The sequence below is a fragment of the Sorex araneus genome, chromosome 3 (assembly GCF_027595985.1).
Source record: "Sorex araneus isolate mSorAra2 chromosome 3, mSorAra2.pri, whole genome shotgun sequence".
In the NCBI taxonomy this organism is placed as follows: Eukaryota; Metazoa; Chordata; class Mammalia; order Eulipotyphla; family Soricidae; genus Sorex; species Sorex araneus.
This window is the reverse complement of record NC_073304.1, coordinates 182,065,937-182,089,084: the sequence shown is the minus strand read 5'-3', so window position 1 is coordinate 182,089,084 and position 23,148 is coordinate 182,065,937. Positions and strand designations below refer to the sequence as shown.

The following is a 23,148-nucleotide window of genomic DNA, read 5'->3' as shown; positions in this document are numbered from 1 at the left end:
TGATGGCACACACAGTGATGGGCACATACAGTGACAGCACACACAGTGATGGAGGGGGCTGTTACAATGGTTAAGGTAGAGGGTGGTGACAGAATGGCGACAGCACTAATAAATGCCCCAAGTCTCAGTCTCCAGTGATTTTATCAGCGACTCTACACCACACCCATCTGCGGGCAGCTTCTGGCCAACATCTAGTTTGTCCACATTCCACTAATGATAACGAACCATGAAATACTCCTGGCCTGGTTATATTTATGGAGAAAATACCGTAAGGAAATGTATAAGAAATACAATTTAGGAAACTACTAGTGTAAGAAAGTATCTTCTTCCTGTCCAAACAAGTGATGCCAAACTAACTCTGAAGTGAAATAATCCAGCATTGCTTTACTAAACAACAGACATGTAGGTTATGTGTTTTTTAGAAATCAAATAGGGTCAACTATACTAGCACTCATGATATTTAATATGGTAAAGCTCATAATGTGCAACGCAAAGGGTTATTTAAAATATTCATCAATTCTGTTACATCATTATTGCGGTAAGTCAGCAGATAGAGGAACATCATCATTCTGTGGAAGTGAGAAGCAATTTGGAGCAGGAAACTTCTAAGACACTTTTGAGGGGCTTCTGGGAAAACATGGAGAAATGAAATGTGCTTCATAAGGTCTTACAAGTCCCTGAATGCTTCTAAACACCACTCTGAAGGGCTGGTTGCTTTGTATGGAATTTGAAATGAGACGAATCTTTTAACAGGCATTTCTCACCTTCAAAATGATTCCCTTGGGAATGTTCAAGCATGAGCCACATGTTTAAAGTGGTTTCCAGTGCATATTTCATTTAGAGGGGTTTTTTAATTAAATAAACCCATCATTATGGAGAGACTCATAAGCTTGCCTGACATACATTTTTGGGTCCAGGAGTTCTTTCCTCCCACCAAGGACAGCTCTAGCCCACACGCTCAAATCACGTCAGGGTCCTCCCCTAACTGGTTCCCTCTCCCATAAGAGCCCCCTTGAAGACCGTGTCCTCCAGAACTGCCAAGACCCACAGGGGAGGGGAGACCCAGAGAGCTGTGCTGATGGCAGGGGCACAGCGCACCCATTCCTGCAGCCATAAAGCCCACTCTCAAGAGCAGCACAAAGTCCCCAGGCTCAGGGCAGCAGGTGCAGGCGGGGTGAAGGGAGCTGCATGGCGGCCACTGGCACTGCTCAACACCAAAGGCCGCCGCATCCCACAGCCTGGGTCCTCGGTGCCCCACGCACCCTCTGGGATGCCCCGTCAATCAGACTCTGCTTCTGTGCACTGGATTCTCACAGGTTCCTGGAACTTGTTCCAAATGCAACATACCAGGGGCAAGTGCATGTGAGCAAGAAAGGTCATAGCAGAGACCTCTCAGAGCTCTAGGTGCCTGGGTTGGATCACTGGAGAAGACCATGGTCTCCTGTAGAGAGCAGGCAAGAGCAGGAGAGGTTTGCCCGGCACAGCCCAGGTGCAGCGTGCTGACCCCCTCACACAGGGGCAGGATGCCCTGAGTGTAGACTCAGCAGTAAATCCACGGCAGATGAAGCTGCTAATCCAGTCACCAGAAAGAGCTTGTGAGAGGCCAGAAGAAGGCCCAAAGGGAGGCTAGCCCTCGAGCATGGAGCCCATCCTGTATCACTGCTTGGGCCCACAGAGGCGGTGATGGTGCCAGATTCTGAGCCTGTATGAGGGAGGCAGCTCTTGCACTGACGTATCAGCCCCACCAAGTCGGGCCGCACACAGGCTTGCCTAGAGTGCCCGGGCATTGCCAAGAGTGGCCCCGAGCCCCAGTCCCCGAGTCAGGACTGGCCACCTGGGATGGCCCCTCCAAAGCACACAACAAACAGGGGGCCAGAGGGACAGTTCAAGAGTCGGGGCGCTGCCCCTACCCAGCAGGACCCCAGGATCACTCCTGAGCACAGCACCCTGAGCAGTGTGGGGAATAGCCCAAGGGCCAGAAATGGCCGCAAACCACCTGCCACCATCTGCAGAATGTGTGGGAGGCAAGAGCATGGAGTGCTTCTCCTGGGGCCTGAGGGGGGGCAAAGGGTGGAGTCCCCCAGAAGCCTGAGGAGGAAGGTGAGGGCGTGAGGCCGGCCAGTGAGGATGACACTGGCTCCTTTCCACAGGGACAGCCCATGGAGGGAAACATTTCCTCCGCCACGGCACTGGCGCTATGTCCCAACACACCATGAACGAAAATCTCTGGGTATTCAGATTACCGGAAAATAAAGGGTAAAATAACCGAAACCTTGTTTCTGATCCCTACAGTCTCTCTGACCTGGTTCCTGAGTCCCACAGGGGCCCCCTCCACGCACAGATCCCATGAGCAGGTGGGATGAACTCGTTCGCCTAGGACGGGCCTGCATTTATTCCGAGTGGGGGGAGGAGACAGCGAGAGTCCCGGTACCCACCCATGTCCTTAAGGCTCTCTCCCGGGAGCAAGGGCGGCTCTTCCATCTCCGCTAACTTGTTAGACTCTCGCAGGACCTGGTTGGAGAGGGCAAGAGAAGCAGCACATTAGTCAAAGCGAGTGAACACCTCCCCCTGCCCATAAGACTCCCAGGCAGCTTGGCCTAGGCCCGAGGCCTGGGTGCTCACAGCCAACAAGACAGCGGCTCAACATCCCAGCGCTGAACGGCCACGCCTTCCTGCTGTCACAAACACCCCCATGCCAGCGGAACCGGGAACAGAGACTCTGGAACGCTGCTAAGGAACCCGGGGGTGGGGCATGGGAGGGTCAGCTCCGCAGGCCTCAGGGTCCCACTGTCCTGTGCTTACAGACCCGGCACCAAACCCTCCTGGGCTCTGCACAGAAGCATTTGTGGCAGGACCACTGGCACGGCACCCCCTTTCCTTCCCTCTCCTCTGTCACATTACAGCGCACACCAGAGCAGGTCACCGCATGGAAGGCCAGTGCCCTGGCCATGGACTCTCTCCACTGGGGCTCTTAAACGTTTTCCATCCGGGACCCCATGTTTGCTTGAGAACTTCTGACCCCAGCATATGAAATAAACCTTTAAGAGCTTTTCTGCGAACAGATCATACACTGACGGGCAGGGGTGTGGCCACCCAGCAACGCCCACTTGTGACCCCCAGACCCATACCTGTCACTTCACTCCTAAGGCCCCATGGGCTCCGGCTCTAATCTACTCCCTTCCAGCCCTATCACATGCTTTCCAAGCACTCATTACTGTCCGTGTGGGTCTAACCCGCTCTGTCTCTCGGGAAGGAAACCTAGACGCCGAATGACGCGTCCCACATGGAAAGCCAGATGGCAGAAAAGCAGGAAAGAACATCGCTGGAACCTGCAGAACCCTCAATAATATCACCTTAAACAGAGAGTGCAGGACTCAGAAGATCCTTCACAGCTACTGACTGGCCCAGAGATGCTTCTCACACGCCTCCCCCTACACCTCACGTGCCTCTTACACCTCACACACCTCAGCCTAAATCTCACACGCCTCATCCTGTCTCTCACACGCCTCCATCCTACCCCTCACACGCCTCCCCCTACACCTCACATGCCTCCTCCTGCCCCTCACACACCTCATCCTGATTCTCACAACGCCTTACCCTAGACCTAACAGGCCTCCTCCTGCCCCTTGCATACTCTGTCCTGCATTGCTATGGGACTGCCTGGTGAAGCACAGTGGGGAGTGAGGCAGGCAGATAGGCTACCGGGCCCAGCTCTCCAGGGCCCCAGCTTCCTGCAAAGCAGAGCCCTTTCTCCCTAGAGACTGTAAGGCCACTGGCCTGGCGGCCTGGGCTGGGCAGGTAACTGACACCAGAGCTGGAGGCTGGGCCCACCTCGGGGGTTCAGTGGTCTGGGCAGTGTGGCCCTGTTCCGGGTTGAGCTGTGCCCCGGGAGGGCAGGTGCAAGCAGGGCTGAGGGGATGGGCGGACCACAGGAGCAGGCGGGGGTGACGCCAGGACAGTGAGGACACCTCCTCCACAGCTGTGAGAGGGGGGCACTCCTGCCTGGAGGCTTCTGGCCCCCCAGAGAAACGGCCATTTCTAAACCCTCCTCTGGGTCTTCCCACACCGGTCCTTTGGGTCTCCCCCCTGCCCACCCCCCGACTGTCGGCACCAATGGGCAGGTCCAGCTCAGGATTCCACACCCGCAGTAGCACAGCTGGGTCTAGACAGAATGACCCAGCATCCATGGAGGAGACCCTTCAGGTCATCCATGGCACAATGCAAACCACCCTTTGGCAGGTCTCCCCGTCCCTCACATTCCCTAGACTGTTCTGAAGGCAAAGAAACACATGGCAAAGATGCATTCTCAAACTCTGGCCTCAAGTGGCCTGACCGCTGAGTTAAAGGAGACTCAGGGTCTGCAGGTGGGAGATGGGAGTGAGCCAACCCCCTGTTCATGGACAAGCAGGGGAGGCCAGAAACAAAGGTGCCAAGAGCCCTAGGCCTCACTGCTGTGCTAACTTCACAGTGGCAGAACTTCCCTGCCAGGAAAAACGATGGCCAACCGGGAGCCACGTAGCAGCTCTGGGTGTTGGGCTGGGGCGGGTCTCTGAAAGAGGCTGACCCTGGGCTCTGGGATCTGGACAGGAGCAGATCCCTAGGAGGGGCTGACCCCAGGCTCTGGGATCTGGGCGCTGGACAGGGCGGGTCCTCGGGAGAGGCTGGGCCAAGCTCTAGGATCTGGATGTTGGACAGGGGTGGGTCTCCGGGAAAGGCTGGGTCCGAGGAATGGAGACAACAGTGCTCCACCAGGACAGCGAAAGATGCAGCCTGGACAAGCCACGGACCTGTCTGGCTCTGTTCTCAGGAGTGAGCCGGCATCCGGGGTCAGCTGCATGCAAGGCCAGCACTGTCCTCCCTACACACTCTCTCCGGCCCCAAGGAACTTTTTTGTTCACAAACTAAAAGATGAATTCCACAATTTCCCTGTGCAAATAAATCAGGATTCCCAATGTGCTGGGCTGTTCTGGAGTGATCCAAGACAGAGATCTTACCACTATCTTCTGCTTACCCAGTGTCACAGATCATGCTAGTGAGAGAGAGGCTGGAGCACTTACCCTCAGGTCAGGAGAGAAGTTATCCGCAGAGGTGGCGACGGAATCTGAAGAGGCCACGGAAGCCGACTGGGCGTGCCCGGAGCCCTCGGAGTGCGAAGTGGAAGCGCTGCGGCATAAGCACAGCGGGTGTGAGGCTCCCGCCCTTAAGAAAACCCTCAGCACACCCAGGAGCAGCCACAGCCCGAAGCAGAGACCAGGGTGGGAGAGAAGAGGGGCCCCAGGAGGCAGCTGTCCCCGAGCCTGGGGTTGGGGCAGCTGCACGAGGCACTGGATCAACGGACAACGGCCCAAGAGAGGGGGAGCCACGGGGTGAGGGGCCGTCCAGTCACACACAGAGAGACCCGTGAAAAAGCCAGGCAACGCAGAGGATCAAAGCCCATGCCCGGTCCCTCCCTACAGGACGAGAAGGGGCATGGGCTGACCTGCGGCCGGCGTGCTCTGCTGGACCCTGGCAGCTCCGGACCTGGCAGCACTGACCCATCTGGCCTCACAAGGGGCGGCCTCTGGGCTCCCCAAAACTGCCAGGGCAGTCTCCCCCACCAAGAGAAGATAAAACACAGCATATAGGGATTCACGGGTCCAAGATCACGTTTTGAAATGGCCCTGAGTTTTGTGACACTTTTATAGACTTCAGTCACATTTCAAGGAGCTGTAGGAATTACAGTTTCACAGCTCAGCTATGAAAGTATGGCCATCGCACAGGCCACTCCATCACCCAGTGCCCCCAACACATGTGGCCCAAGACACACTGCACTGACAACCATTTATCCCATGAACCACCCTCTCTAGTGTCTATGTGCCCCTTCATGCCAAGCTAAGCCCGAGACCTCTGCCAGTCCTGGGCAACAGTGCTACACAGGGTGACCGTCAGTGGCCTCACAAGGACATTGATGTGCAGGGAGGATGGCCAGGCCTGCAGTGCCAGGACCCTGCGGTCAGAGGACTTGGCTTCAGGGCACAGCCTGGCATTCCAGCGTCACAGACAAGCTGGAAAGTGAGATTCTGTAACGGTTGCACTGGGAACCGTCCTTTTATCATCTCGAGAGCCAGGAAGCCCCGCCTCTAAACGCCTCCTCTACTCACTCACAAATGAAGGACAATGATCTATGTCCTCTTTAGACACGCATTGCTCTGCCTGGACACTCAGTGTCACACCTGGGCAGATCCAAACTGTCTCCAGAGTAACACCTCCCAGAGCTGCCAGCCCACTAACTGTGCCTCGGTGTTCCATCTGTGTGCATCTTATCCCGTCAAAACCCGTCATCAAAAACTTATGATTAAACTATAAGTAAAGTCTTTTCTGTGACCCAAGTTCTTCAAGGAAGGTACAAAAAAGTCTGAAGCGGACCAGTTCAAGTGCAGAGGGCAGAGAGATGTTCACCTTCAGTCCTTGGGTCACGCACAGATTAGTAAGCGCCGTGCTGAAGGAGAGGTGAGTGTACACTGGGACCAACAAGGATAAATAAACACAATCCACTCCCAGACAGCAATGATGTCTTTAGTCAGGTGTGTCAAGTGTGCTGGGTTTTAGAAGATTATAAAGAAAGCGCACAGTTTAGAAAATAAAATTGTCACAGAGATCATTTTTTCCCCTCAAAATCAGTAAAACCAACCAAAATCTAAGCAGCACACTCTGGAAACCCCTGTTAACAGCAATCATTCTTTACACCTATCCACACATTCCTTTCCCCAAATTGCCTCCTAGAATGAAGTATTTTTCTCCTAGAATATACTGGAATGTGCTGGGCTGTGATCACCCTCAGGAAGGACAGCTGCAGATTCCTGATTATGGGATGCTGGGACCTTTTGCTGACCTCCTTAACCCTCTACTTGGGGTCCTGAACAGTGCCCCTCCAGCACAGAAGTCTTAACTTTGTCCACTCATTACCCCTTCTGCCTGGGGAACTGTCACATGGCCCTTCATGTACAGGCAATGAAATAGGTTTTCTGACCAAATATTTACTGATAAATCACAAAGAAATGTACTTAAACATACTGGGGTGGCCGCACCTGGAAGTACTCAGGGATCACTCCTGGCACCTGACGGGACCATAGATGGCATCAGGGATTGAACTGGGGTCCTATGCAAGGCAAGTGCCCTCCTGCTGTACTCTTGCTCCAGCCACAGGATGTGCTGCAAAGCAAACTCGGGAACAGTTCTGCCACCCTCGCTGACTTGTGCTTTAGACTGATCAACTTCTACCCTTTCTCACAAAGCAATAAGTAGAATTTCCTTTTCCCTGGGCCAGAGAGCAAGGGCTGGAGCTCATGCATGCAGGAGGATGGTTAATCCCCAGGCACAACACAGCTCCCTGAACCACCAGAAGTAACCTAAGGAACAGAGCAAGGATTCCCAGCACCACTGGTATAGCCCCCAAAATTAAAAACTAATTAAAAAAAAAACAACCAAACAATTTCCCTTCCCCACTGGCGTTTTTCTAAGCAGGTAATGGGGGATATAGGGACAGAGAAGTGGTCAGATTAATCAATTCACATTTTAGGTAAAAATCCCAAACTATTCCCAATCCAAGAGGGTGTTCAGAAGGTACAATGGGTAGGATGCTTGCACACAGCCCAGCCAGCACAGTGCACACCCCCTGCAACCTACAGGACTAACCCTAGTAGACAAAAGTAAGGCCTAACTGCAGAGCATACCTGGATGGCCTCAACACTAGAAATTCAAGAGTGTCCTCCTTTCGAAGAGAAAACAGGATAGAAAGGGACTCCTTTGAAGAATAAAGTCATTAATGAAATTCAAATGAAGCAAAGTACTTTACCCAATAATTAGTACTTTTCATATAGGTATATATGGAAGTGTGTTCTCTATTGCAAATAAACCACTAAAAACACAGATCAGGGGAAATGTATGTGCACATATGTATGGCTACTAAAGGAATATCAGGAGCTGTGGAGTACACATATACCTGGAAACTACACACGTTTAAGCAGAGAGCTAGCCCATTGTACTTAACAAAACCAACCAAACACACCACCTCCTTCCAGCGTTTTCAAAGCACTGACACTCTTGGGCTCTGCCGAACTGGAATGGAATCACCAACACTAAAAGGAATTCGACAATAATGAACAGAAAAATGAAACCCAAGCACTAACAGATGTCACGTATATAAATGACAGGCGAAACATTCCCACAAGTGGAAAATCTTTCTGAAAAGGGAAGATGTGAATAGATGCCGCCATTCCAAACCTGCAGGCACCAGCCACCACTTCCGCACCCGAGGCACAGAGGCCTGGGAGAAACTGCTTGTCCTGACGCCCCGCCTTCCCGAGGGTCCTCCTGGGAGGCTCAAGATCACTTGCCTGAGTCAAGCCGCTTCGCCCCTGCTAGCGGAACTGGTCTTCAGCCTTGCAGAGAGAAAGGGTTCTCCCCCGAGCTCCCTCTGCCAAATGCCCCGTGCACACACAGAGCAGAAGACACGGGCTTCTCTGTCTGGGGACACAGCTGCTGCTCACAGGATCGCCACAATGGACGCCAGTGTCCCAGCACTGTCATGCCGAATCAGTCATTCTGCTGAACATTTATTACAAAAACTAAGAAAAGGCCTGCAGTGTGTATAAACATTTGGGATACAAAAGACTTACTGTCCGAATATCTGCAAGATCCCCAAAAGAGAAAAACAAACCCTCAAACAAACCAACTTACAACTTCTAATCATTTTCTGAGCTGTTGCCACTTTAAATATCTGAACCCAGTTGAGAGCAGGCAGGCCAGGGGCTCTACTGTCCCTCCAAGACAGAGGGGCCTGGAGCCAGGGGTGGTGGGCGGCCCGACAGCACAGAGCACCCGAGATGAGATGCAGCTCCAGCAGAAGCATTTTATTTTCAATATATTTCCACCCAGGGCAGACTACCTGGCAACATCATCGCAAGTCTGAAGCCCAGGCTGCGGAGAAACGGTTAATAGGGAACCTGAGGGTGAATAATCCTGGAGCACATGAGGGTCCTGTGGGCAGGTGGGAAAGGAGGCACAACCCCAAGCCCCATCCCCTCAAAGTGCCCAGCAAGTTTCTCAGAACAAAACTTCCCCTTCCAACTGGGACTAACGGTGAGTCTCCAGGGACTCCCTCCTGGGCACCTGGGGGGAAGTGATCTCACCTCAGTGCAGCTGAACTGAACAGTGGCTACTGCTGACCCTGCAGAAGCACAGATGTGGAGACAGGAGGGGTGTCACTCACTATGGCACCCCACATAGAGTAAAGACCAGCCTGACAGGTGCCCCCTGCACTCTGCACTCTCTATTAACAGGACACCACCCTGGGCAGAGGCAGGAAGCAGGGGGCACCTGGGGCAGAGGGGGGGGAGCAGGGGGCAAAAGAACAGAGGGAGTAGGGGGTACTGCAGGACAGAGGAAGAGTGCAGGGAGCACTGCAGGGCAGAGGGAGGGTGCAGGGGGCACTGCAGGGTAGAGGGAGGGTGCAGGGGGCACTGCAGGGCAGAGGGAGGGTGCAGGGGGCACTGCAGGGTAGAGGGAGGGTGCAGGGGGCACTGCAGGGCAGAGGGAGGGTGCAGGGGGCACTGCAGGGCAAGGGAGGGAACAGGGAACACTGCAGGGCAGAGGGAGGGTACAGGGGGCACTGCAGGGCAGAGGGAGGGCGCAGAGGGCACTGCAGGGCAGAGGGAGGGAACAGAGAACACTGCAGGGCAGAGGGAGGGTGCAGGGGGCACTGCAGGGCAGAGGAAGGGAACAGGGAACACTGCAGGGCAGGAGAGGACAGGGCTAAGGTACCTGCTACCCACGGCAATGGTTTGCATCCTGGTAAAACAGAGGGAGCCGGGCAATGCCAGGTATGTGCCACCTCGACAAACCACTGCCAACAAATGACACCACAGAGCCAGTTGAGGGACTCCCTAGACACATACTTAGGTTTTTCCAAGAAAATGGTTTCATGGATCTACAGCCTTTGGGCATGAGACACAACCTCTGTACAACATCAATACAGAGAAGTGGCATCTGAATCTCCAGGAACTCAGTGGACAAGACATCCACTTGTCCATGGCAGGAAAGGGCACACAAAGCTTTCTCTTTCTACCCTGCAAAGGGGAAAATTCAGATCTGAGGTAGGACGCTGGGTCACACCTTCAGAGACTGTACTAGTTCTACAGGTACCCGATGAGGGGGTTGGTAAACCCCAAGCCAGAAAACTAAGACTCCTTTTTTTTTGTTTGTTTCTATCTTTTTCTTCTGTCCATATGAGGAGGCATAAAATGTCTCTTTTTCACGTGAACTTTTTAAGTGACAGACCCTTACAACTAGCACCCTTTTTGCGCGTCAAAGTCTCTTCGACACATCTCTGTGGCATTAGTGAGCAGCTCTGTGCTGGAGTCTGGGGCCCTGAATTCTGCTTCTACTGCTGTGTGGCCACGTCAGACCCTAAGGCTGCAGAGCTGCACTTCCCTCAGCTACAAAGTGGGGGAGACTGTTTCTTTAATTTAGCCTTGGCTCACTCTAGTTCTCTCTGGTTATTTTAACTGCTACAAATTTCAGAGAGATAGCTGAGCCCCTAGGCTGTGTGAACACTCGCTGAGGTGCGGGTGACCAAGGAACACCTTCACCCTGTCCTCCCCAGGACACGCCTACCTTCTGGTAAACCACCATCGCTTCCATGGAGTCAACAAGTTAGTTTTGCTGTTTCTCTGCTTCAATTCCTTCAGCTATTTATATTGCATGAACAAAACTATCCTATAATTATCTTCTACTTCCTGACTTAAAATGGCAATTCTTATGCCTCAAGAAATCATTTCCTGAGAATAGGAGCTAATATATAAGCCAAGATAATGTCTGCTGCATGCGCGAGAAACACGGGTATCTGCTGTCTCTCATGGGTCCCATTGCCATCGACTGTTATATCCAGGTCCCGACCATCGTGCAGTGAGGACAGCAGACACCATTTTATTCCTGCTCTGGATCACGGATTCTGGCCAGAAAGATCAGACAGCTCATCCAGAATCCAGAAGTATAATGAGACGGCCAGATATCGGAGGCTAAGAGTGCCTGCTGGCCAACTGTGGCCCTGAGCTCCATCTATGGAACTCCTTGCACGCACAGCTCTGCTTTCTTCAAGCCCCGGCACCACAGGCTGCTTCTGGCTATCTTGCAGTCAGCTGTATCCAAGCGCCACAACCAAAGGGCACGGTCTCCAGCAAGCAGCATGGAGCAATGCCCAGACAGCACCCCTGCTGACTGCAAGCAGGCGGCAGGTCCCAGGCCCAAGGGAGCACCCAGAGGTCACTGTGTGATCATGGCAGTCTGCTCTGAGCTCACGTACTCAAATGTGTCACTACAGAGGTGGCGGCCCAGTGCACAAAGCACACACAGGCCGCACTGAGCAGGGTTCATCCAGGAACTGCTCACGCCTCAAAGGTGAGCAGAAATGCAGGCACCACACAGCGACTGCAGGGCTGTGGGGCAGCTTCCTGCTTCCCGATCTGAGATCTTGGCGGCTGGTCAGAGCTGCCCTCCTCTCAGCAGGAACTATGGAACCCCACTGAGCCGTGGCAGCGGATGGCCCTTTGTCCACCCATTCATTCGTCATTCCTGTCCACACAACAACCGACCAAAGCGCTGTGTGATCATGTGAGGTGGCTGGATCCACAAACCACCAGCACACACGTGAGGGAGACTTGGATGAAGCACGCCCAGAATCTGCGCCTGCACACCCGGGGATGGAGCACCGAGAAGGTAGAGGACAAAGGGAGAGAGGAGCCGGGCCAAGGCACAGGATGGATAGTAAGCCACGCATGTGGGCTTGGCACGACACTCACTGAGTCCATGGGACTATTCCCCCACTCACTTACATTAAAATTTTTGAGATGTTTTATCTTTTATCTTCACTTCTGATGATCTTCAAATGTCAGTGGCTCTTACCACATTAACTGCAAACAAACACAAAGGCACTTAGGGTGGGCCGACACTCCCAGGCACACAGGAAGGGTTTCAGATGACTCGCACAGCATGGGGGAGGGAAGCCTCGCTACATGCCTCTGCTTTGCTTGATTCACGCGTTATCTGATGGCCAAAAACGTGGAGCCCGTCCTGAACAAAAATGGAGCTTTCCTCTTCAACGCATTGAAAAAAAAAGTCATTTTAAGTTGGAGGAAATTCTTCCCAGTGCAGAACCTCTGAGTCTCCTTGTCCCACCCTGTGTGCCTATGCCGGGGCTTCCCTGAGCCCCAGGCAGAGCCCAGAGCACTTGGGCCAAGCATGCCTGCAAGACCAGAACCCAGGGCTCTGAAGTGAATTTTCTCAGGAGCGATGGCGGGACACAAGCGGTTCTCAACAGAGGCACCACTGCAGAAAAGCACCTGCCGTGCGGGATGGAACTGAGCAAGGCCTGGTGTCTGTTTCTGGCCAGCGGCCCAGCAGCCTGAACCTGTGCTGACCTCAGAGGCAAAACGTGGAGCAGCCCCACGTCTGAGCTGACATAGTGTCAGAGCAAGACTGGCAGAGCGAGGCCACAGAAGTGGACAGTCATGCAGCCTGCCCAGCTGCAGCAATGGTGGGAAACGGCGGGAATCAGACCACCGAGGCGGAGCCACAGGAAGCCTTACACTGACAAATCGACACCTGCAGTTCTAAATCTGAAGTCTTGCTGAAGAGCAGTGACAGAGGCTAGAGCTATAATTGTACATCAGGCAGGTCTGCCCTGCACGCTCCCACTTGGGTTCAACCCCTGGCACCCCATATGGTCACAAAACATCTAGTTGGGATCCCTGCCCGCAGAACCAGGAGAAATCCCTCAACGCAACCGGACGCGGCCCTCCAACCAAAACAAAACAGGAGTAGTTACAAAGTTAGCTACAAAGTAGCTACCGAAGTACTTACAAAGAAAGCTTAGCAACAAAGTCTTGTTCCCTAAAGTGCAGGGACAGAACCTATCCAGGGACCCTATTCCCCGGAGTTATGCTCAGCAGAAATTTGTCATTCTGACACCTTACAGGCCAACTACTCCGCACCGCATGGTATTCCTCACCGCTGCGCGGGGACGCCAGAGGCACCCCGTGGCCCTCTCCTAGTTGGATGCTGCGACCGCACGGACAGGACGCAGGAAACCAGAACAAATTCCCTTCAAGCGCCCGTGAGCGCCGGAAGTTCCCAGGGAAGCTCCAGCTCCGATTCTCCAGGCCCTAATCAGGTAGAATTAGTGAGGGCGCAACAACCACTGGGCGTGACCACAGAGAAAGGGGCCACCGGGAGAGCGGACTCTATGGAGTGACCGTTGGGGGAATGCGCCCACTACCTTTGGGGGAGATACCAGGCTCGGGCAGAGCAGGCCAGGGCAGCTGCAGGGACATCCTCCCCAGACCCCTCCGCCGAGTCCCACCCAAAGCCCTCCCCGGAACCCTCCCAGAATCACCCTCCCCACCCACGCCCCTGCCCGGGCCCAGGGGCCTGGGAAGAAGCAGAACCACAGGGCCTTGGGGTGCCAAGCGGGGCGCGCAGGGCCACAACGGACACTGCTTGTCTGTAATCTCCAGAACACTGCCAGGTCGCTTGAGAGGGCCCCTTGGACTATCGGGAGGAGCCAGCAGACACCTCGACCACTAATTCCATCTGTGACACCCGCCGGAAGGTAGCGCCCACGGGCCCCGGGCCTGCGGCCAGCTCGCCCCCCACGGTTCCGACCAGCGGGCAGCGATCACCCCGCGAGGCTCCCAGAACCGGGCTGCGGGACACGCCCAGAACCCCACCCCAACCCGACCCGAACCCGGCGTCCGCACACGCCGCCTCCTCTCCCAGACGCGGCCACCGACGGCCCAAAAGGCGCGAGCACCAGGGGACAGTGGCCACGGCCAGCCCCGGGGTCGCGGGGCCGAGGGGGCAACCGAGGGTCGCGGGGCTGAGGTGGCAGCCGGGAGTCGCGGGGGGCAAGAGGTCAGCCGGGGGTCGCAGGGTCGAGTGGACAGCCGGGGGGCAGCGGGGGCAGCAGGGGGTCGCGGGGCCGAGGGGGCGGCCGGAGGTCGCGGGGGCGAGGGGCCTCGGGGGTCGCGGGGACGACCGGGGATCGCGGGGCGAAGGGGCCAGCCAGGGGTCGCGAGGTCGCGGGGGCAGCCGGGGGTCGCGCGGGAGAGGCCCTCGGGGCTCGCCGCGCCCCTGCCCGGTCTGCCCGCAGCGACGTGGCGCCCCCCGTCCCGGCGCAGACCTGGACAGGGAGTCGGCGCTGGGCGGCCGCGCGGCGGCCAGCGGGGGGCCGAGGCTCTCGCAGCTCGAGCTCTTGTCCATGGCCGCGTCAGGGGGCCCGGCGGGCAGGCGCGGGCGGCGGCCTCAGGCCCGGGGCGGCCCGGCCCGCGCGCCGGAAGCGGCCATGTCCTCCCGGCATGCTCTGCGCGCGCCCGGCGCCGGCCCGGAGACACGCCCAGCGCCCAAAGACACGCCCCTAAACTCTAGAGGACACGCCTCCCGTGCTCGAGGACACGCCCCCCAAGAGGGGAGGACACGCCCCCAAGAGGAGAGGACACGCCCCCGCGCTCGAGAGGACATGCCCCTCGCGCGCGCCCCCGACGCCGGCACGAGGACACGCCCCCTCGCGGCGAGAACACGCCACCCACCCGCGCCCTTGTGCCCGCGCCTGCTCCTGTGACCGGGAAGGAGGCGCGCGGCCGGCGGGGCAGATCCTGGGCGGCGTCCGTCGCTCACTATGTGCCCGGGAGGGCTGCGAAGGGGACAAATGACTAGGACCAGGAGGGCTGGGGAGGGGCCAAGGATCCACGGGATAGGAAGGGAGGCGCGGGCTGGGAGTGGGCGGGGAGCCGCGGTGACTTTCCCGGAGGACGGGAAGGACAGAGGACTTGGTGCAGGAACTTTGCTGATGGCTGGGAGTCAGGGCACTTCGGGCACGGGGCCTAAAATGTATGCAGAGGCTATTTTGTAAAAAAAAGAAAGAAAGAGAAAGAGAGAGAGAGAGAGAGAGAGAGAGAGAGAGAGAGAGAGAGAGAGAGAGAGAGAGAGAGAGGGGGGGGGGGGGGGGGGGGGAGAGAGAGAGGAAAAGAAAGCACGCAGCCAACCGGTTTCAATTCCTTCGTCCCTCAGAGAGCCGGCAAGCTGCCAAGAGTATCCTGCCCAGCGGCAGAACCTAGCAAGCTACCGTGGCATATTCCATATGCCAAAAACAGTAACAAGGCTCACAATGGAGACGTTACTGGTGCCCGTTGAGCAAATGGATGAACAACGTTAGGACAGTGCTACAGTTCTAGTTTTATTTATTTATTTATTGGCATTCTGGGTCACACCGGAGGTGCTCAGGCGTTTCTCCTGGGTCTGCAGTCAGGAATCTCTCCTGGCGGTGCTCGGGGACCCTATGGGACTCCGGGGATTGAACCCGGGTCTATCCATGCAAAGCAAACACCCTCCCTGCTCGACTTATCACTCAGGCCCCGACAATTACCTTTTGAAAAATGTTTGATAGGATAGAATATGAATTCAAGCCACATTTAATCTGCTCTGGGAATTTATGTTTTTAGAAAAATCTTCTAGAAGAACCAGGGATTGAGTGATTTCCTGGATGTGATTGCAAATGGGACTGCATGGGGGAGTTGAGAGATAGGCTTCACAAAAGGCACGGGAGTGTCAACACTAGTAGGAGAGATCCCATGCAAGTCACTTATCTTTTAATTTAATTCGTATTAGTAGATTATATTTAATTTATGTTTAATAAATTATATTTAATAAATCATTTATCTTATAAGGATAGCCAGCATACAAAAAGAACACTTAGACATCAACTCCTGGAAGAGTCAACTGGCCCTATGGGCAATGGACTTGACCAGACATTTCTCCAAAGATGCTGGACTGATGGCTTCAGAGCAGCAAAAAGATCAAAGTTACTGATGGACATAAAGTTGCAAATGGAAACACTAAAAGGTTCTCACATCCACTAGCATGACTGCATCAAAACTCCTGGACAGAAGATGAAGGATCCACAGGGAAACCCTGGGTGCTGCTGGGGGGAGGGGACGGGAATAAGATGGTGGGAAACAGTATGGTTTCCTTTCAACAATGGGAAATAGAACAACCATATGATCCAGGAATCCCACCTGAGAGATATCTGTGAAAGAAATTGAAGTGCGATTCACAGGCTCATGGTGCTTCAGAGTAGTTGAGAGAGGCCAGTGCCCATATGCACTATGTACATGCAGTAGACATGTGTCCACGTGCACACACACCTCTAAGAGAAGTCTGATGGGCCTCGGGTTGGTGCCAGGCACAGAGCAAGTACTGCATCGTTTCTCTAACGCCAAAGCCACCAGACTCCTAGGAACAGGAACTGAACCTACCAGTGTGATACTGGACACCATCTATGAGCAGTATCTCTCCATCGGATCCACAAGAGGTAGAGCCAGACTCGGGCATTGTTGGACTCTGGAAGGTCCGAGAAGACCCCCAACACGAAATGTTTTCTTGAGGACCTGTCAAACAACATCAATAGATTGACTGCTCTGAAATACAGGAAGCAATATCCATTTAAATCTACTCATCTCTTATGTTCTTAGAATGTGATCTCTGATTGTGATTTAACCTAGCAGCTGCCGCTCTGACATTGAGTCAGTTACACTGTCTCCAGTGGGTCACAGTCGCTAAGCCACACCATGGAGGACTGACTGCAGCTTTGCTCCTTTGATTCATTGACCTTGTTTTCACATGCATGGCTCTTTCAGGCAGCTTGATGGATTGCTCTGAGTGGTATGGAGCAGATAGCAGGTTTCCAGCATCTTCGGAAAGATGGATTTATTTACATCCTGATGGATTAGTGCTGTGTGCACTGCCAGGCTCGGACCTACTCCCAGGGCCTGATGTGGGGTGTCTTATGCCATGCTGATGTGTATGGACCTTCTCTTACGCACAAAGCTGTCCCCACATTCCTGCCCCAACCCCCACTACTCACAGCCGGCATGCAGCCGCCTTTCCTTGACCTCATGAGGAGGGTATGTTTTGAGCACTCACCAACACCCATTTGTCCTCACTTAGAAACACTCAGAACTGGAAGTAAAATTGAGTGGAAATGACCTGAAGTTCTCTCCTTCTTGTCATAGTCATATCTTTGCTAACAACTTTTTAAACCTAATATCAATGCTGTCCTGCCTCCACAGCTTTGCTCATGACCTCTCCTTGAATTGTTGCACAAATGTTCACCTTTCACGTGCTTCTTATTTTTGCCTAAACCATTTCTCACCTTCCGCTTGTCATATTCCTTGATTTAATTTTTTTCCATTATGATTTTGGCCCCTCGAGCTAGGAATGCTTGTTTGTCTGGCCACATCCCAGACACCCAGCACAGTGTGTGGGGTAAAGTGAGCACTGAGTAAACAAATTGAGGAATGAATTCTCATAGGTGTCTCCAAGAAAATTCTTTTTTTTAATTAATTAATTTATTTATTTATTTTTATCCCCACCATAATTCCAAGAAAATTCTTGATCTGGTTGGGCACTGCTCCTGAGAACACCATCTGATCACAAGGAAAAATGGTACTTACCATAGCAACATAGCACCAATAGCTTCTAGAAGGCTGCCCCTTACTGGTTAGATCCAAAATGGATATTTATTTCTCTACAGTGCTTCCACTTTATTCATTATTTACCATCCCCTATATGTATCATCTGTGAAACACAACAGGTGAAAATCTCACAGTTGAGGCATGAGCTATTACAGTACTATTATTATTATTATTATTGTAACTATTATTATTATTATATTATAACTATTATTATAGCCAACCCAGGTTCGATCCCCAACATCCCATATGGTTCCCCAAGCCTGCCAGGAGTGAATCCTGAGCATAGAGCCAGGAGTAACCCCTGAGCATTGCTGGATGTGGCCCCAAACCTGAAAACCTCATACTTTCTGTTCTCCACATAGATCCCAGGATCTCTGTGTCTGAAACCCAAAGCTTGGCTTCATCATCCCAACGCCTTCTTGTTAAACATCATTCATACAGGCTGAAGGAATCCATGCAAATTGAATACTAATCAAAAAGAAACTCTGGGGATGTAATCGGGGTAAAGACAGACGGAGAAGAATTCCCTTGGTGCAGGGCCCCTATCCACCTCAGGCCTCCTGCCTCCAGCACAGGGAATTCACGTATGTATGTGAGGCAGCATGGAGGGGAATGGAGAGCAAAGCAACAGGCCACATGGACCGTGAGGATGCTCTGGTGAGGGGAGCAAAGGCCGGGACCACAATTCCAGCTTCGATAAATTCATCTCTTACTGAGACCAGGTTCTTTAGGAAATCTCAAACAGGTCTAAACAGAGAGAATCAACTTTAAAAAAAAATAGGTAAAAAGAAAGTAGGAATTTGGACTAAATCCATCTTTTCTCTAGAATAAAGGAATCTACAACCCTCTTTGGCTACATTTTCTTTTTATAAATATTTATCCAATGCTCTACCTTTCCCTTATAGGTCTCGAGATGGTTTCTAACAAGAGTCACTCAAGATTAAAGTACACTAAGGACATTCAAGGATTGAGAACAAAGATTTAACAAATATGCCAAAGGTTAAAAAATTTCAGATTTGGCCCCGAGCAGCCATCATCAAACACTGTGCAATGCCCAGGGGCTCTGTCACTGTCAGAAAGCAGAAACAGGCTTTCCAGGAGACACGAGCTTTCCAGAGTGCTGGGTTACATATGAAACATCCCCCAAAGCTTTACAGCAAGGACGTCTCTTCAGACCCATTCAGGCAAGCCTGTCCCTGGCAGAGATACCCCCAGGATATCCCCTTCATGGATTATGTCCCTGATGGCAAGGCCTGGATCTGTTTAAATGGAATCAAGGCACTCTGAGGGCAAAGCTCCCAACTGTGCTCCCTTTATTACTCCCCGTTCTGCCTTTAAATGCACACTTTGATTGCATTTGAAAATAATTTGTTGGGGCTGGATCAATGCAGCCAACCTAGGTTCAATTCCTGGCACCAGGGATTGAATGTACGGCCCCATGAGGCCATCAGTAGTTAACCTGAGTACAGAGCCAGGAGTAATCCCTGAGTCTGACTCCCCCAAAACCAAAAAGATTTGTTATGCTTTGCACACATGAGACGGGTTCTATATATTTATATATGGATGTATATACTTATGTATGAAAGAGAGAAAGCCACAAAAAGACACCTATCTTAGAAACTCTTGAGCTCATTCGCCAATGTGGTTTGGCACAGGCCTCAGGCAATCACAAGCTAACATCCAAGCTTGCAAAGCTGTGCAGAGAAGTGATAAATGAAGACCTCAAAGAGAGAAAAGCAGCAGTGTTGGCCAATGCGGCAGAAGCCAGGGAAAGTATTCGCAATACCTGCCTGTCCTCCGCCAACTATAAGACCAAGATGACTGCCCTCCGACGTCCTGATGGATCTATCACATCTTCCAGAAGGGCAATGGTAAAGGTTATCTATGACTTCTACTCAGATCTCTTCAATAGCCACATCCATCTGCCCACATACCAAATTCCATAGGATGGATATGTCATTCCCAGGGTTCTCCCTTCCAAAATCCGACATGCCATTTTGTCGGTAAAGGAGTGTACAGCACCCGGTCCAGACAAGGTGAGACCTGAACACTTGAAGAATATGCCGCCAGTACTTGTAAATACATTGGCTCAGCTCTTCACAACCTACCTGTTTGAATGCAAGGTTCTGTCCCAGTGGAAAACCAGCAGGACTGTTCTGTTGTACAAGAAGGGAGATATCCACAACATTGGCAACTATCGCCCGATCTGCCTGTTGTTCATCATCTACAAGTTGTTCATTCAAATCATCCTGAACAGGATTGGCATAAAACTAGATGAAGGACAACCATGCAAGCAAGCTGGGTTCTGAAAAGGATTCAGCATGATTGACCATATCCACACGGTGCCCAAGCTCATTGAGGTTTTGCAAGAGTTCAAGATGCCGCTTTGTCTAACGTTCATTGATTTAAAGAAGTCCTTTGATTCTGTTGAGACTGAAGTGGTCATTAAAGCCCTAGCCAAACAGGGCATTCAAACTCAGTACATCAGGATCCTCCGTGAGCTGTATTACGGATTCACCACCAGGATCTCACCATTCTACAAGGAAGTGATCATCGACGTAAAGGTTCGGCAGGGTGATGCCATTTCACTGAAACTCTTCAGTGCCACCCTTGAAACCATCATGTGACGATTGGAATGGGAAAGAATGGGAGTGAAGATAGACGGTCATCAACTACACCACCTCCACTTCACTGATGACATCGTTCTAATAACCCCAAACATTAGCCAAGTGACATGAATGCTGGCCGACTTTGACCATGATTGTGGAAAGATTGGACTGCAGCTGAATCTCATGAAGACTATGTTCATGAGAAACGGACTAGTTCCTGATGTTCTATTTGCTCTCAATGGAATGAACATCTCCGAATAGTTATGTGTGCCTAGGTTGAGAACTAAACATGATGAATGACCTGGCACCTGAGCTGTGCAGGAGGAAGAGAACGGCGTGGAATGCCTTCAAGAGTTTCAAAGAAGTTGTTAAGAGGATGAAGAACCTGCAACTCCAGGCATATCGTTTTGACTCCACCATTCTTCCTGCACTAACATATGTCTCAGAGACCTCGGCCCTACAAAAACAGGATAAGAACGCTATTCGGGTATCCCAAAGAGGAATTGAAAGAGCTATGCTTGTCATATCACGCTTCACTCAAGTGAGAGAGTTCCAACTTCCATCGACAATCAAGAATCAGAGACACTGTCTCATTTGCCAAGGCGTCGAAAATCAGATGGGCCGGACATGTAATGCAATTTGGAGATGACCGCTGGACTAGAGCTGTTACTGACTGGATTCCACGGGACATCAAAAGAATGTGTGACTGCCCACCTATGAGATTGTTATCAGGATCCTGAATGAATGTTTTGAGGCTCTTCATGTTCCCGGAGCGAGAAGATGCCATTGTGATACACTAGCATGCAACAGGGACAAATGGAGACGTTACTGGCACCCGCTCGAGCAAATCGATGAGCAACGGGTTGACAAGTGATACAAGTGATATTTATATACTTGTATATTTGTATATATGTCACTGTCATCCTGTTGCTCATTGATTTGCTTGAGCAGGCACCAGTAACATCTCCATTGTGAGAATTGTTGTTACTGTTTTTGGCATATCGAATACGCCACGGGTAGCTTGCCAGGTTCTGCCGTGTGGGTGAGATATTCTCGGTAGCTTGCTGGGCTCTCTAAAAGGGGCGGAGGAATCAAACCCGGGTCGGCCGAGTGCAAGGCAAACACCCTACCCGCTGTGTTATCGCTCCAGTCATTGTGCTATCACTCTAGTCCTATGGGATCCCAGTCTATAGAAATACTCACTTCATTTTTTAATCAATCAGATAAAGTTTGTAGTCTCCACTCCTTAGTTGCCTATCATTAAATCTGAACTGACTATACAAGTCATACAACTATCCACCAATAACCTCAACTTACTTGAGATAACCTGAACCTGGTTTCTGAGTTTAATTAAATTTGTGATAAATCTGCTTATTTTACTGAATAAATAAGTTCCCACTATGAAGTAGGTAACAGAAACCCACTATGAAGTAGGTAATACATGTGGCATATGTTAATGTATTAATATTGTTGTTAATATATTAACAACATGTTGTTAATGTATTAATTAACATTAATCCATCTATGTTCAGTAATAACTTGTTTAAGATAGTCAGTTAAAGTACTTGTAATGCTTGAAATGATTTGACATATAATTATATGTGGTCAAATGGTAGAACTGAATGCATGGTTTTAGTAAATCTGATTCTGATATTTCTTCATTGAATTACTTAATGTCCTGCTTTAGTATTATCATCTGAAAAATTGTATTAATAATCACCCCACTTCACAAATTAATTCTATGGAATAAATGACCTTATTCTGCAAATGTGTATAGAGCAAGCTGCTGGACTGAATTTGTAAAACTAAGCAATTAATCATAAAGTTGTATTTTAATTTCAAACTAAGTTTTAAGTTTGCTTAGCTATAAATGGAACTGATTAAGGGTATATACTTATATATTTGTATATGCTGTATAAGGGCTGGAGTGATAGCACAGCAGTAGGGCATTTGCCTTGCACGAGGCTGACCCGGTTTCAATTCCTCCGCCCATCTTGGAGAGGCTGGCAAACTACCCAGAGTATCTTGCCTGCACGGCAGAGCCTGGCAAGCTACCCGTGGCGTATTCAATATGCCAAAAACAGTAACAAATCTCAAAACGGAGACGTTACTGGTGCCCACTCGAGCAAATCAATGAGCAACAGGATGACAGTGACAGTGATATAGTGATACTGTATAAATACACACACTGCTTTGTTGGGCTGGACAGACGATACAGTGGGTAGTGCACTTGCCTTGCACACGGCCGACCCAGATTCAGTCCCCTGCACCACATATGGTCCTCCAAGCACTGTGAGGATGATTCCTGAGCACTGCCGGGGGTGAACCCCTCCTCCCCCTGCACACAACTGCTTGGTACAGCAAGTAAGGTGCTTGCCTTGCATGCAGCCCACCCAGGTTCAATTTCTGGCACCACAGATTGAGCCATCAGTAGTTAACCCTGAGCATAGAGCCAGGAGTAATCCCTGTGCCTGACTGACTGACTGACTAAATGCGGCCTTACTTTCTCTACATGATCTATCCAGTGCACCCACTGTTGGGTGAAATATACGCAGTCCACCGAAACAAACACCACCATGCAGGTAGCCGGGCCAGAGCCAATGTCATGAGTACCTAAAGCTCCCTGTTAGCTCAGCTGGGAAGAACTTGTGCTGCTGCTGTGAGGCCAGGCCTCCTCCCTCACACCCACCCCAGGAAGAAACTCCTGTCTGTCCCACACATCACTGACAGCCATGAAGTCACCTCCTGAGACAGCCACTCTCTGACTGTTCTTTGCCACTTCGCTGTCATCTTTCCAGGGCATTCTAGGTTTGTTGACACAAGACCTACCTGGGTCTTCTGTGACCCATGTGGGTGCTGGGTCCTGTCTCCTGAGCTTACGTCTCTGCTGCTGAGACCCTGAGCTTTGCTTGAGTCTCCCCAAGTCAGTGCCCGGGTGTGGGCAGGATGGCAAGGTGCAGGTGGGGGGGAGGGGG

The 23,148-nt window shown here is 51.8% G+C and overlaps 1 protein-coding gene across 3 annotated transcripts in view; it reads right to left on the bottom strand.

Moving 5' to 3' along the window:
• The window catches only part of MTMR2 (myotubularin related protein 2), a 31,197-nt gene extending 16,784 nt beyond the window's left edge, over nucleotides 1-14,413 (bottom strand). For 2 of the 3 annotated variants that reach the window (XR_008629354.1, XM_055133454.1), the window contains exons 1-3: nucleotides 14,216-14,413; nucleotides 5,058-5,163; nucleotides 2,436-2,511 (exon numbers count right to left, since the gene is read on the bottom strand). Coding sequence is in view for 2 of the 3 variants with exons in the window: in XM_055133454.1 (XP_054989429.1) it covers nucleotides 2,436-2,511; nucleotides 5,058-5,163; nucleotides 14,216-14,295 (262 nt within the window). In the remaining variant the exon portion in view is untranslated. Of the gene's footprint in view, nucleotides 1-2,435; nucleotides 2,512-5,057; nucleotides 5,164-11,870; nucleotides 11,949-14,215 lie in introns of all 3 variants that reach the window. The other variant, XM_055133455.1, reaches the window with a different exon arrangement.
• Between the last annotated feature and the right edge of the window lie 8,735 nt (nucleotides 14,414-23,148).